Raw genomic sequence first — 16339 nt, 5'->3', positions numbered from 1 at the left:
ATTCATAAAACAAATTCTCCTCAAGTTCAAGAATCAAATAGACCACAACACAATAATTATGGGTGACTTCAACACACCTCTCTCACCATTGGACAGATCCTCCAAACAAAAGTTGAATAAAGAAACTATAGAACTCAATATCACAATCAATAACCTAGACTTAACTGACATATATAGAATATATCAACCATCATCAAATGGATATACTTTTTTCTCAGCAGCACATGGATCCTTCTCAAAAATAGACCATATATTATGCCATAGGGCAACCCTCAGTAAATATAAAGGGGTGGAGATACTACCTTGCATTTTATCTGATCATAATGGAATGAAACTGGAAATCAATGATAAAAGAAGGAAGGAAAAATCCTACATCACATGGAAAATGAACAATATGTTACTGAATGATCAATGGGTTACAGAAGACATAAAGGAGGAACTCAAAAAATTCTTAGAGATAAATGAAAATACAGACACAACATATCGGAATCTATGGGACACAATGAAAGCAGTTTTAAGAGGAAAATTCATCGCCTGGTGGTCATTCCTCAAAAAAAGAGAAAACCAACAAATAAATGAGCTCACACTTCATCTCAAAGCCCTAGAAAAGGAAGAGCAAAACAACAGCAAATATAGCAGAAGGCAAGAAATAATTAAAATCAGAGCGAAATCAATGAAATTGAAACAAAAGAAACTATTGAAAAAATTAACAAAACTAAAAGTTGGTTCTTCGAAAAAATAAATAAGATCGACAGACCTTTAGCCATGCTAACGAAGAGAAGAAAAGAGAGAACTCAAATTACTAACATACGGGATGAAAAAGGCAATATCACAACAGATGCTACAGAAATACAGAAGACAATTAGAAATTATTTTGAAAACCTATATTCCAATAAAATAGAAGATAGTGAAGACATCGATAAATTTCTTAAGTCATATGATTTGCCCAGACATAGTCAGGAGGAATCACACAATTTGAACAGACCAATATCAATGGATGAAATTGAAGAAGCCATCAAAAGACTACCAACCAAGAAAAGCCCAGGACCGGATGGGTATACAGCGGAGTTTTACAAAACCTTTAAAGAAGAATTAATACCAATACTTTTCAAGTTATTTCAGGAAATAGAAAAAGAGGGAGCTCTTCCAAATTCATTCTATGAGGCCAACATCACCCTGATTCCGAAACCAGACAAAGACACCTCAAAGAAAGAAAACTACAGACCAATATCTCTAATGAACCTAGATGCAAAAATCCTCAATAAAATTCTGGCAAATCGAATACAAAAACACATCAAAAAAATTGTGCACCATGAACAAGTAGGATTCATCCCTGGGATGCAAGGATGGTTCAATATACGGAAATCAATAAATGTTATTCACCACATCAATAGACTTAAAGATAAGAACCATATGATCATCTCGATAGACGCAGAGAAAGCATTCGACAAAGTACAGCATCCCTTTATGTTCAAAACATTAGAAAAACTAGAGATAACAGGAACTTACCTTGACATTGTAAAAGCTATCTATGCTAAGCCTCAGGCTAGCATCATTCTGAATGGACAAAAGTTAAAGGCATTCCCTCTAAAATCTGGAACAAGACAGGGATGCCCTCTATCACCACTTCTATTCAATATAGTTCTCGAAACACTGGCCAGAGCAATTAGACAGACGAAAGAAATTAAAGGCATAAAAATAGGAAAAGAAGAACTTAAATTATCACTATTTGCGGATGACATGATTCTATACCTAGAAGACCCAAAAGGGTCTACAAAGAAACTACTAGAACTAATAAATGAATTCAGCAAAGTGGCAGGATATAAAATCAACACGCATAAATCAAAGGCATTTCTGTATATCAGCGACAAAACTTCTGAAACGGAAATGAGGAAAAACACTCCATTCACAATATCCTCAAAAAAAATAAAATACTTGGGAATCAACCTAACAAAAGAGGTGAAAGATTTATACAATGAAAACTACAGAACCCTAAAGAGAGAAGTAGAAGAAGATCTTAGAAGATGGAAAAATATACCCTGTTCATGGATAGGCAGAACTAACATCAAAATGGCGATATTACCAAAAGTTCTCTATAGTTTTAATGCAATGCCAATCAAAATCCCAACGGCATTTCTTGTAGAAATAGATAAAGCAATCATGAAATTCATATGGAAAAATAAAAGACCCAGAATAGCAAAAGCAATTCTAAGCAGGAAGTGTGAATCAGGCGGTATAGCGATACCAGATTTCAAACTATATTACAGAGCAATAGTGACAAAAACAGCATGGTACTGGTACCAAAACAGGCAGGTGGACCAATGGTATAGAATAGAGGACACAGAGACTAATCCACAAAGTTACAACTATCTTATATTTGATAAAGGGGCTAAAAGCATGCAATGGAGGAAGGATAGCATCTTCAACAAATGGTGTTGGGAAAATTGGAAATCCATATGCAACAAAATGAAACTGAATCCCTTTCTCTCGCCATGCACAAAAGTTAACTCAAAATGGATCAAGGAGCTTGATATCAAATCAGAGACTCTGCGTCTGACAGAAGAAAAAGTTGGCTCCGATCTACATATTGTGGGGTCGGGCTTCAAATTCCTTAATAGGACACCCATAGCACAAGAGTTAATAACAAGAATCAACAAATGGGACTTACTTAAACTAAAAAGTTTTTTCTCAGCAAGAGAAACAATAAGAGAGGTAAATAGGGAGCCTACATCCTGGGAACAAATTTTTACTCCTCACACCTCAGATAGAGCCCTAATATCCAGAGTATACAAAGAACTCAAAAAATTAGACAATAAGAAAACAAATAACCCAATCAACAAATGGGCCAAGGACCTGAACAGACACTTCTCAGAGGAGGATATACAATCAATCAACAAGTACATGAAAAAATGCTCACCATCTCTAGCAGTCAGACAAATGCAAATCAAAACCACCCTAAGATACCATCTCACTCCAGTAAGATTGGCAGCCACTATGAAGTCAAACAACAACAAGTGCTGGTGAGGTTGTGGAGAAAAGGGTACACTTGTACATTGCTGGTGGGACTGCAAATTGGTGCGGCCAATTTGGAAAGCAGTTTGGAGATTCCTGGGAAAACTGGGAATGGAACCACCATTTGACCCTGCTATTGCCCTTCTCGGACTATTCCCTGAAGACCTTAAAAGAGCATGCTACAGGGATACTGCCACATCGATGTTCATAGCAGCACAATTCACAATAGCTAGACTGTGGAACCAACCCAGATGCCCTTCAATAGATGAATGGATAAAAAAATGTGGCATTTATACACCATGGAATATTACGCAGAACTAAAAAATGACAAAATCATGGAATTTGCAGGGAAATGGATGGCACTAGAGCAGATTATGCTTAGTGAAGCTAGCCAATCCCTAAAAAACAAATACCAAATGTCTTCTTTGATATAATGAGAGCAACTATGAACAGAGCAGGGAGGAAGAGCAGGAAGAAAAGATTAACATTAAACAGAGACATGAGATGGGAGGGAAAGGGAGAGAAAAGGGAAATTGCATGGAAATGAAGGGAGACCCTCATTGCTATACAAAGTTACATATAAGAGGTTGTGAGGGGAATGGGAAAATAAACAAGGAGAGAAATGAATTACAGTAGATGGGGTAGAGAGAGAAGATGGGAGGGGAGGGGAGGGGGGATAGTAGGGGATAGGAAAGGTAGCAAAGTACAACAGTTACTAATAGGGCATTATGTAAAATTGTGGATGTGTAACCGACGTGATTCTGCAATCTACATTTGGGGTAAAATTGGGGGTTCATAACCCACTTCAATCTAATGTATGAAATATGATATGTCAAGAGCTTTGTAATGTTGTGAACAACCAATAAAAAAATAAAATAAAATAAAAAAGAGAACTGACAATAAATTCTAATGGAGCATGTTGTTAAGATAAATAATTAATGGATTTGGAGACCCAGGATATGGCTTTGGGAAAAGAGGCTGGTGAAACTCAAATTTCTGTCACTGTTCTTGTCATTCATTGCCTAGGGACCTATTTTCTCCCTTGCATTTATAGTTTAAGCAACTGCTTCAAATTTCATCAACCTAGTGCCCATTCTACCATGAATCATTTGATTCCTAAGAATGAAGTCCATGACGGACCTTGTTTTCTGATGAATCTGGACCTCCAGGGGCTCTGGACACCTGAGCCTGTGCCCTGCCTTTCCTCATCTTCAGTACCCTGAGGACCAGGATAGTACAGGGCACTGCAAACTCAGACTCATGCAGGGCCAGGTGGGCTGAAGGACTGGAAGGTGCAGGCTCTAGGGAGCACTTGTTTCCCTGTGGGACTGATCTGTGACTTTTTGTGAGAAACCAGAAATCTAGTTTTATGTAAGTCCTGATATTTAGATGTTCCCAAGTTAGTCACCTTTTAATATACACAAAGCAGTTCAAAGAAACGTGTTGGAACACCAGTTTGCTACCCCGTTTGTTTTCTGTGCAGACCGTCCTGCGAAAGGCTTGCACGGAGCTGAGCTCACCTCATCATTCACGCCACAAACAGTGATGCCTAATAAATTTTAGCTACAATAATTGCCCCAAGTCCCAATGGCTGTTGTGAAATACAGGCTTGTATTTGTATATTGCTGGGAAACATGGAGTCACCTCAACTGTAATAACACTGACAGTTCCTGGGGCCCATCCTCACTAGCAGATGGTATGTGGAGTTCCCTTTGAAGGAAAGGATAAGGTCATTCAAGCCTGCATGAACTCTTACTAAACTTTTTATACTTGAAAAAGAGAACTGACGATAGTAGCCATGTTCATGTCACTCCCTTAAGAGGCAGCAGTTTCTGCACTTCTTAGTTGCACTTTAACAGGTAAAAACTGTCCCGGGGTGCTGGCTGCACCCTTGTGTTACGTTCAGCCCCCTCACGTGAAGCTCCCAGGGGGACAGGAGCCTGGGAGTGGGTCTTACTTGCCCTTCCGTTGGTCTCTTGCTCTAGAGAGTGAATACCTACCACAATGTTAATTTTTCATTCTACTTAGTCAGTGGGATGGATATGCAAGAGGGCTTTAAATGAACACTTGGGCTAGTCATGCTCAAAATTGTTCTTCCCAGATCTAATGCAAAAAAATATCAGTGATAATACCCTCCCTCCTCTAACCTTTGCTAAACCGTGTCTTGGCAGGTGACCTTCCTGTGGCCTTATTATCTCCCCCAGTTTTGGACCAGCCTGGCTTAATTATCACCTAGGAGGAAGATGTCAGTGTTCAGTGCTCTGGCTCTCACTTCCTTCCCAGGGGATGTTTTTAAAAAACTCCAAAAGTCCAGAATCCATATTCTAATTACTACAGGCAGAGCTGAAACTCTTGATGGTGCTCAAGATAATTAAAGAGGAAGACCTTTAGGGTAGAGATGGGGACCCAGCCTTTCTTATAAGGGAACTGTTGATAAATTGGGCCACTCTGAGAGAAAAAAAAATTGACAAATTGTTGAGATAAGATGTATTTTATTTCCTAATAAAGCAAATGTACCTGTAGCCAACAGATCAAGGCAGCAGCACAGGGCTTTCCTATTGAGAGCTCCAGGGGCACCTATCAAATTTTGAGTGCTTTTCTACCATCTAAAGGGTCAGCCCAGCTAAGCCTTCTTCAGCTGCCAGAGATCCTTCCTGTCACCAAGGCTCCACACCTCCCTCTACATGAGACCCTTCACTTGTCACAGTACTTGTGAATTGCCATGAAGTTGCTTCATTGTTTTCTTTTGATGGTGCAGGGGACTAAGCCCAGAGCCTTGTGCGTGTAAGGCAAGCACTCTACCAACTGCGCTATATCCCCAACCCCTTTTTCCTTTTTGTACCAGGAGTTGAACCTGGGGTGCTTAACCACTGAGCCACAACCCCAGCCCTTTTTATACTTTGAGACAGGGTCTCACTGAGTTGCTTACAACCTCACTAAGTTGTTGAGGCTTGCTCCGGACCTGTGATCCTCCTGTCTCAACCTCCCAAACCACTAGGATTACAGGCATGAGTCACCACACGCAGCATTTCTCAGTTTCTTAAAGGAGGGCTATGTCCTGAGCCATGACAGCAGCTCCAGCAGCCCACAGGTCTCACAGTTCTGAGCAAGGCAGTCCTGGAGGTTTGGTGTGTGCCACATCAATAGGGAAGAGGCCACAAAGCCATTTCTAGGTCTTCAAAAGTTTCAGGAAATGAGCTAAGTGCAGCTGTTCTAAGAGCATGTAGTGATGAACTAACATAAAACAGGAATAAAAATCAACAGGGAAAAGGTAAAATCATCCCAGTCCTCATGGGCCTTGGGTGACAGTGACCTTCCCTCATCTCTCCTGGAGTTCAGCCTCCCCACTGCTTCCCTCAGTGGCACACTGCAAGGACACGCTGCCCCGCGGTGACATTTCTCCATGCCATCTGCGTGAAAGTGGCTGGTGCTCAGACTCATCTAACCTTGCAGTTTCTGCATAAGTCTTCATGGGAAATGTCACCTTAGAAGCTGCTGTTCTCTTTCCAGTGTCCCTTGTCTGAAAGGTCTCTTCTGCTCCCTCAAATCTTAGGCAAATGGTAGAGCTGCATGTGTACCTACCTTAAAGGCTACACTGCTGCTTACTGTCCCTCATTGACCACTCTTCTCCCTCTGCAGTGAGGGCACCAGCTGTGGCCCCCAAATAAAGGCTTTATTTCTCAGCCTCTTTCAGGTAGACGTGGTCACATGGTTCCACACTGCCTAAAAGGATGTACGCCAAAGTGCTACACGTAACTTTTCTGAAGCTACCCCAAAAGAAGTGGGGAAATGTCTCCTGGCTGAACAAGGATGAATGGCTGGGGCTGCACCTGCCATCTGAGACCAGGCCATGACCCTGGGAATGGAAACCACACCCAGGAGAATTACCAGATGGAACTAAGGTTTATGGCACCATTGGGCCAGATCTGCTCAGACTGACTACCTCTATTTGAACATGGGAGGGAAATAAGCTTTCTTGTTTAAGATACTATCGTGTTGAGAATTTCTGAGGTAACTGAGCCTAATCCAAATCAATGTCAACCCCACCCCCAATCATGGCCATGTGACTCTCTTTTGTGAACCTGGGAAGATGCTGACGAGATATAGGCTATCCAAGTTCCTTCTGACTCTATGGGCTCTGGCCCTCAGGGCTGCTCGGGGCTGCAGTGGAGTTCCATCTCCATGACTACAGCACTATCCTGGAGTGCCCTAAGGATGGAATCCATGGCCTTTCTTCCCTAAGAGGCCCCAGGGAGTGGGCTACTGCCAGGGACACCATCTTACATCTGTGTTTTTAGAATCTGAAACAGGATCTTCTATTGTCTTTAAAGGCTGAAACGAAAGGTTGAGGGCACAGCTGAGGGATTAAGTGAGTGCCCAGAACAAGCACAACCCCGAGTTCAATCCCTAGTGCGCGCACACACACACACACACACACACACACAAAAAAAAAAAAAAAAAAAAAGACTGAAACTAGATTTCCTGAAGAAAGTAGAGAATACCTAAGTTTTTACCACCCCAGAGACGATCCAGTGAGCCATTCTAGGCCAAATCTGTGCCATCCTTTACCTGAGTGTCAAGAATTGCTTTCCCTCTGGGCCTTATCCACATGCCTGTGGATATTTTCCCAGGAAGATGGTCCAGGGCTGTCATTCTCAAATGAGAACTATGACCTCAAGAGTTAAGAATCACTGCAGTGGAGGACATACTGTTAAAAGAAATAAATTGGCAGAGCTTGAAAATCACTTACTTGCTTTCCCCTAAGAGATGTCCTTTAAATTTGTTATTGTTTTTAATGTGAACATCTTTTAGAAAGTGGTAACATGATCACTTTCCCTGTACTGGAAAGCCAAAAATTGTTAACATTTAAAATATGCTTGTGAATATTATCCCTACCTGCTGCCAGTTCCTTTGCAAAAAATTACAACTGTTAACAGAAAGAAATAATCTGTAAATATTTATCACACAAGCAGAAGCCATGACTAGAGTTGGAACTTTCTTTTATCACTCAGTTTTACTACATATTTGGCTCCAGAAATGGACAGAGCCTAAAAATTGGTCAGCACTGGGCCTCCTGTCAGAGGTGCAGGATTGGCGTTAATTAGTTCCCAGATGAGTGGTCAAAGATGAGTCATCCATGTTGGCACCTCAGTATCAGCAGCACTGCGAGTACCCATGACTTTATACTAGTACTAGGTCAAAAACCAATTAACCTCTTTCATATTATTTCAAAATGGGGGACATAATATGCATTTAATTTCATTCAATAAATCAATTCCAGTTAACTTACCATCTCTTAGAAACTTAGAAAAAAGCAAACACAAATCATAAACAATTAAAGACATGGGACATATTGAGAGAACACATGACACACATGGCAACTGAATTGCAATTTAAATGTAACACAAGAAGAAAAGTAAAATTACAGTAATTTATTGCTATATCTCTGCTTCCCCAGAATAGCTTTATTATAAGTAGCCACAAAGTGCCACCTTCTGGTTTAAAATTGTGCAACATCTCCTTTATTTCTCTTTAAATGCCATCTTAATGGTGGACGTAGAAAGCAACAGCAGCAGTTACAAAATGTTGTCTGAGTAATTCTGAGAGCTCAAAACAAGGCTGAATAAAAAGATGTTCAATTAATAGTGCACACTGTGTAACTTTAACAAACATCTCCGATTGGAACTTCTGTGTAAACCTTAATAGAGATTCAACTCACAGAGACCAAAAGTAAAGTTATCGTTTCCTTTTACAGTTTAGTGAGGTGGTTTGCATTCTTGCAACGATTTACAAAGTACAAGAAATGTGTGTGAGCACTAGGCATAAAATATCCCATTTTCTTATAGAAGGAGCAGTAGGGGGCAGGAAACCCAGTGGACACCTTGCCACCTCCTTTCCCAAAGATGTACACCCCAGAATGGCAGTGGACGCCTAGCTGCAAGCCACCCTTACAACTCTTTTTGGTTGTTTGAAATACAAGCACTTTCTGACATTTCCCTCCCTGGCCCGTGAGCCCCACCCCAACTTGGCAGGATACAAACCCACGTCCGCTTGCTTAGTTTTCCCCTTAGAATTATTTACAGGACACCTACAGATACGGTACAAACTAGTATGAAATTAATGATAGTTTGCATTTCCAGACACGCTCCCGTGGTTAAATAAATACACCACGCCAATTCTGAAGACAGGTTCAGAGTGAAGGTGACTCAGAAGCGTTTGCATCCGTAACTGTAACCGCAGAAACAGGCTTCTCGTTGGCCGGGGTGGAGTCGCTGATTCTGTCCTCAACAGTGACGAGGGCCTTGGAGGTGGGGGACATCGCATCCACAGTGAGTGAGGGGGCAGCGTCTGCCTTTGCAGTAGTCGTGACAGGGTCAGAAGATGGGATGCCGGCGGGTGGGAGGGAAGATAGCAGCTCCCCTGAGCTGGCTACAGAAGAGCCTTCTGGAGCCAAAGGGAATGATGGGAGGAACTCAGATGGCATGCGGAGTGGTGCAATGCCAGGTAAGTTTTGGGGAGGCAGGGTAGGAAGAGGTGGCAAACCTAGGACAAAAAGACATACGTCATACACCCTCCCAGCACTGAGAGAGCAGCTTTCCTCATCAGATGACTGCCTGTATCTGATCTCATCAGGAATGCTGAAGCTGAGGACAGAGAACATAAATCCCAACTTCTGCTTATCTCCAGCTGGAGGCCATGAAAGAGTTAAATGCATCTTGCAGCCCAGCCGCAGCAGCAGCTGGCCTTGGGCAAAGGTTCCCAGGCTTGTAGGCCCCAGGTGACTCAGCCCAACACTGAGGAAAACAGGCTCAGGGGAGACGGATCCAGACCAGATGGACGGATCCAGACCAGATGGACGTTAGCCACCCAGTAGCAAAGTAGCTACAATGATATGGGAGAGGAGGACTCATGCTCCCTGAGGTGAGGTGCAAGTTGTGTTACAGCTTTCTCTGGTGAGAACCAGGAAGAAGAGATAAGGAGCCACCCTCCTGTGAAAGCTGTGGAAAGCAGGGGCTTGGGGAACAGCCCCTCTACTAGCCTCGCCACAGAGTCTCAGCATCTTGGTAGCCCTATGATTGATGACTATTGATATTATTGTTAGTGGGTTTATTCTGATGATATTATAATTCAGAAAGCATGAAAGGAGTATTAAACAGCAACAAAAGGAAGGCAGGCTGTCAAACATACATGCAGGGTGACCACTGGCTGGCACAACCCTCTTGCTCTGACAGGCTGTTAAAAATGGAGGGAGGGCAGAGGAAGAGCCAAGAACACAGAGAGAAAAGAAAAGCTGGAGGGGAGGCTAGGACTGGAAATGGCATTTGGGTTTACTAGGATTTCCCTTGCACTGAAAACTAAGTGAGTCAATGAACACAAAGGTTGTGAGTGCTGCAGACAGACAGTTATGATCTAGGCAGAAATGTGACAGTGACACTGAGCACAATGGTACAGTGAACTCCTTGGCATCACTGAGGGGCTGCTTGGTCGCTCTTATTTGGGGAATCTTAGCTCTGACAGCAGATTTATGAGGTGCTGCTGCTTCATTTTCACCTGTGCACAAAATCCAAGCACTCTGCATATCTGCTAACTGAACTATCTGCAGCTAGAATCTCTCAGTTTTTACTATAAAACATTTGTGAATAATGGGGGATATTTATCAAACAACAAGCCCAGCTGGCTGAGCAGGTCTCATCATTTTACAGCCTAAATTTCTGGGCTTGCACTACACAAAATAGCAGCACTCCTCTCCCGCTGGCCATTGCTGCAGAGATAAGAGAGTAACAGGGATTCATTCATCTCCACTGGGTGAACTGAACCCCCTTCACCAAACTCAGTGTGGCAGTGCCACTCCACGGCTCTTTATTTCTATGACTGGCCTTTCTGGTGCTTGAGCTGTCAGGATGCAGGGAGAGGAAAAAAGAGAGAGGGAGCAGGCAGAGGAATCACAAAGACAGTCTTCTCTTTTTAAAAGTTTTTAAATAAAAAAGGTTAATATTTGTATTCAAAGTTAGCTGAAATTTGTTAAACCAATTTGCCTTTTCTAGAAATAAACTGAACTAAAGGACTGGCTTTCCTGAATACAGTTGTTTATTAGCAGGGTCCTAGGAGGGTAAGATGTGCAACATACCCGGATTCACGAGTTCTGGTAAGCCAACCCCTGGGAGGAGGTGTGGTGCGGGAAGATTGAGATTGGGGAGGCTGGGGAGGTTAGGGAGTCCTGCTGGCAAAGGCATCAGACCTGAACAGAGTGGGGAAGAGAAGGAAAATTATATCACTTCACCTGGGTAAGAAAACAGATTCTTTTATACTGAAAAAAATGATTCACTTCAAAATGCAAATACCAGAGGTTCACTAAATGTGTGTCACTTTTGTCCAGAATATCAACAACAAAAAATCTCACTCAACTGAACTATATTTCTATACCTAAGCCATTTAGTTGGCTATGTGGGTAAAAGTTAAAACAAATAACTTACACTCCTGAAAATCTGGAACAAGAATGACAACAATGGCCTGAGTGTCTGGGAGATAGCCTGATTCACTCAGTCACTACAGTAGTAAATGGAACTGAATTTTTCTTTGATTGTTGAGCTCACAGTCTCTCTGGTTTTCTTTTTCATTCTGAGATAATTTCAGACTTATAGTTTCAAAAGTAGTAACAATAATTCCCACACATACCTATCACCCCAACTCCCCAGGTTAATCTTGCACACAGTTGCTTCATCACTGTGTGTGTGAGAACTTGGTTCCTGTCTTAACAGTACAAAGACAGACAGATTTTTGTGTCCCAATCTGTAATTCCAGTAACTTGGGAGGCTGAGGCATGAGGATCTCAAATTTAAGGCCAGCTTTGGCAACTTAGTGAGACCCTGTCTCAAAATAAAACAAAAAGGGATGGGGATGGGGCTTTGTGGTAGAGCGCTTGCCAGCGTATGTGAGGACTTGTGTTCTGGGACCAAAAGAAAAAAAAGTACAACATTAACTATATAATTAAAGGCCCTTCACAATAAAAGTGTATTTATAGTTACTGAAATAACATTCTATTGTTTCTGGACTTGCTCTCCATTGGCAATACTAAGAGAAAAACACAAAAATTTATAATGTTAGAGCTACTGAAGACCCAAACAAAGAACATCTCTTCCAGGATACTCATATCAACAACTATCACAAAGTGCTAGCTGCACTGTGGGACTGGGGGGTGGGTGGTAGTCAGCTGGGGTTAAGGAGCTCTGGGATAGACAGGGCTAAGGAAGAGGGGCCACTTTCTCTCCTTTATCACAAAGTTACTGCAGAGAGAAAATGATGATTAAAAGGCATAAGCAAGGCTGGGGATGGAGCACAGTCTTAGCCTATCTAGTATGTGTGAGGCCTTGGGTTCAATCCCCAGTACTGGGGGGAAAAAGGCATAAGCAGTCATCACACAGGTTGTTTTCAGATGCAAATATTATCATCACATATGTTTCTAGGCCCTCTTGCTTACCTGGTAACGTAGTAGCTGGGTTCATTGGTGGCATAGAAGCAAGGGATTGATTTACTTGTGGTGACAACAACGGTACTGTTGGCACACCTAAAATGAAAGCACAATTTAAAAAAATTTCTAACAAATTCCTCTGACAAAAGAATAAATAGACTACAATAGAACCCCCCATGATCAGGTCTTCTTCAGTCCCAATTTCTGGCTGTACCCCTACATAAACACCACCCTTCAGAGCTGATCCACCTACTCTGCCCATGGCCTTTGCAGAGACCTTAACCAAGGTTAAGAGGGCAGAGGGCTATATAACCTGCCTCCAGCAAATTCTGGACAAGATGTGTGCACAGAACCTCTATAGGGCAGGGTTAGCAAACTGTCTTAGAAATTTGGAAATGGGATTAAGGATTCTAGTCAATTTCTACTGGTCTCCTGAACTAGAAGACCCTGTAAACCTGGAGTTGCTGGGGCCCTGTGCCCTGAGAAGCAGTGAATGCTCATCCATGAAAGAGGACTAATGACACAGAAACCCAAGAGAGACAAAAGAACACATGGACTTCTAGAGGCGGAGAAAATGACTAAATCTCCACTTCCTTTGACCTTAAGTTCCATGACACACTCCTCTGCAGTCTAACATGTCCCCTATCTGTACTGATGGTGGCTCGAGGTTATATTCTCCATGTACAAGTGACCCTCAAGGCACAGCTAATAAAGATTTGTCCATTGCTGTTTACCACCTACTCAAGTAGGAGATTTTTTTTATGTTAAAGCAATGGTAATGCAAATTGTACATCATTAATTTGAAATTCCCAAATCTGAGATGCTCCCAAATCTGAAAATTTCTGAAAGTCAACATGATGCCACAGGTAGGAAATTCCACACCTGACCTCATGTGATGAGTGCAAGTCAAATGCAGACACACTAAAAATACTATAAAATTATCTTCAGAGTATGTGTATAAGGTATATATGAAACAAATGAATTTTGTGTTTAGATTTGGGTTTCATCCCTCAGATATTTCATTATGTTTATGCAAATAAGCACTTCTGGTCCCAACCATTTCTCACAAGGATGCTCAACACAGACTCTCAGACTCCAGATCTTGTTTTACAAGATCTGCTTAAATATAGTAGTAGGAATGAATTATGCTTCAAAGTATGACCATATTTAAACCATCTTTCATTTATTAATTTATCTATTTTCTGCAGAAATTGGTGGCATGCAAATGGCAAAAAAGAAAAAGGCCTAGCTGAAGCACTAGCCACAGCTCCACTGGACTCCAGTCTACTTAATTTTACTCACATATTGGAACGTTCTCTCTTCTGTACCAAATTATTTAGATACTGTGTGCTCTGCTAAGTGGTCCATTACAGAAACAGTGCTATTTTATATTTCTGTCTAAATATTATTTTAAAGAAAATGAAAACCACCTGGATTTGCTTGCAACTTCCTTCTATTTCCTAATTACATCTTTTACATAAATTTCTTTTCATTTTTAAAGGGTATATACATTGCCTCAAAAATAACAGACTGAATCTAAGCCAGGAATTCTTAACCTAGGGCTTTTGAATGGGCTTCACAGGGTGTGTAAAGCCCCTAAAACTGCACACACTTTTTGGGAAGAGAGATCTTTGTTTTCATCAGATTCTCAAAGGGATTGGATGGATGGTTGGTGTGTTCATTCATACAAGTTTTAGGGGGCACCGACAGTATGCTAGCCATTGTTTTAGGTACTGGGGCACTTTACAGCATAAAGAAACTGAAATCACAACTTTCAGAAAATTTACATTCTAATCAGAACAGGAAAAGGAAAGGAGGCAGATAGCAAACAAGTAAAATCTACAATATGAAAAATGGCGATAAGTACTCTGAAGAAAAATCAAGCAAGGAAGGGGGACAGGAAGTGTGAAGGGAGCAGGTATCAAACAGTCACACTGACTAATGCCATGTCAAAATACCTTCTTTTCCTTTCTTTCTTTCGGTTGTCCCAACCAACTCCTCTCCCATTTTCTCTCTCAAGGGAGAGAGTGGGAGAGGAGAAGGAACTCAAAATACCTTCACTTTCTAGAAATTTCATAATCTAAAAACTTTCAAATCCTCATGTTTTTTAAATACTTTTTTATGTTGAAAATATATATATATATATATATTTAGAATTAGGCAGCTGGACTCTGTTTTGAATGTATGCCTTTTTCTCTCCATTAGGCCCTATCAGGGTGTTAAACTTGGCCACATCAATGTCATAGAGCTTCTTTACAGCTTGTTTGATCTGGTGTTTGTTGGCCTTGACATCCACAATGAACACAAGTGTGTTGTTGTCTTCAATCTTCTTCATGGCTGACTCAGTGGTCAGAAGGAATTTGATGATGGCATAGTGGTCAAGATTATTTCTCCTGGGGGCTCTCTTCCAAGGATATTTGGACTGCCTCTGGATCCTCAACGTCTTGGGTTGCCAGAAGGTAGGTGGATCTTCTTTTTGTGGCTGTGCACACCCTTCAATACTGCCTTCTTGGCCTTCAAAGCTTTTGCTTTGGCTTAGCTTTGGGAGGGGCAGGAGCTTCCTTCTTAGCTTTATGCGCCATCTTGGTGAAAAGGGTCTACAAGGCCCTAAAAATACGCTTTTATAGGGGCTGGGGTTGTGGCTCAGTGGTAGAGCGCTTGTCTAGCACGTGAGAGGCCCTGGGTTCGATCCTCAGTACCACATAAAAATAAATAAATAAAAATAAAGGTATTGTGTCCAACTACAACTAAAAAATAATATATATATATATATATATAAAGCACCTTTATACCTCCATAGTTACTTTTGGGCTATTTTACAAGCAATATAATTAAAAGTGATGATGGAAAAATAAATGTCTAACAAAAACTTCTTACATGTCATGATGCCAGAACATTTTAGTCTTTTTAAATTGATTTACTCAAAAAATAAATTGCCAATTTCTTTCAGTCTCTTGTGAACAATTACTCTTTCACTTATGTTTCTGTCTTTAATATTCAAGAAGCCATTCCTCTTCAGTGTTAAAAGCCAGGGATCTCAGTGCAGTGCATATAAGCATATATAAGTACAATTATAATTTAATGAGGGAAGATTTTAAATGTCAGAGAAAAATTTCAAAAGAGATATCAGTTCTTTCCTAGATCAGAAGAGTGGTCATATAGCATCTGGAACACTCTAGAACAGGAAAGAGATATTCAGCCACAGAATGGTCTGCTGTCTTAAAAAGTACCTCAACCTACCTTTAGCTTCTAGTTCAGCATGAACTAGAAGGCCTTCTGAGAGGATATTTAAAAAAAATATAATATCATGAAAAGGAGTCACTCACTTTGTTTGAATGAAATAAACTCTAGGATCACTTATGACTATGTCTATGATTAGATATTGATGACATTAATATTTAATGTCATCTAGGAAATGTTCTAAAATTGGGCTGTGGTAATGACTGCACAACTCTATAAATATGCTAAAAATCACTGAGCTGTACACTTATGTTAGTTTATTTCATGGTCTACAAATTATGTCTCAGTAAAGTTGAAAAAGAACTAGTACAGAAGGGGTGGGAAGTATGTCGACATATTGATAACTAGTGAAGCTGGGTAATGGGGTTCATTATATTACTCCATCACTTTTGTGTAAGTTTGAAAAATAAAAAACTTTTTTTTCTTTTTCTTTTTCTTTTTTTTTTTGGTGGGGTAGGTATAGAGGATTGAACCCAGGGTACTAAATAGCTGAGCTACATTTTCATTTTTTATTCTGAGACAGGGTCTCACTAACTTAGTGCAGCTGGCTTTGAATTTGCAATCCTCCTGCCTCAGCCTCCTGAAGCACTGGGATTACAGGTTTGTACTACCATACCC

General features: G+C 41.0%; 1 protein-coding gene across 1 annotated transcript in view; it reads right to left on the bottom strand.

Annotated features, from left to right (window-relative positions):
- Window positions 1-8429: 8429 nt before the first annotated feature.
- Window positions 8430-16339, bottom strand: part of GORASP2 (golgi reassembly stacking protein 2) — a 31372-nt gene continuing 23462 nt past the window's right edge. The window contains exons 8-10 of the mRNA XM_081261080.1: window positions 12491-12577; window positions 11141-11251; window positions 8430-9555 (exon numbers count right to left, since the gene is read on the bottom strand). Of these exons, the coding sequence (XP_081117206.1) occupies window positions 9203-9555; window positions 11141-11251; window positions 12491-12577 (551 nt within the window). The 3' untranslated portion in view covers window positions 8430-9202. The remainder of the gene's footprint in view (window positions 9556-11140; window positions 11252-12490; window positions 12578-16339) is intronic.

Source organism: Spermophilus citellus, assembly GCF_964194105.1.
Source record: "Spermophilus citellus genome assembly, chromosome: 11".
Taxonomy (NCBI): domain Eukaryota; kingdom Metazoa; phylum Chordata; class Mammalia; order Rodentia; family Sciuridae; genus Spermophilus; species Spermophilus citellus.
This window is presented reverse-complemented; position numbering and strand designations above follow the sequence as displayed.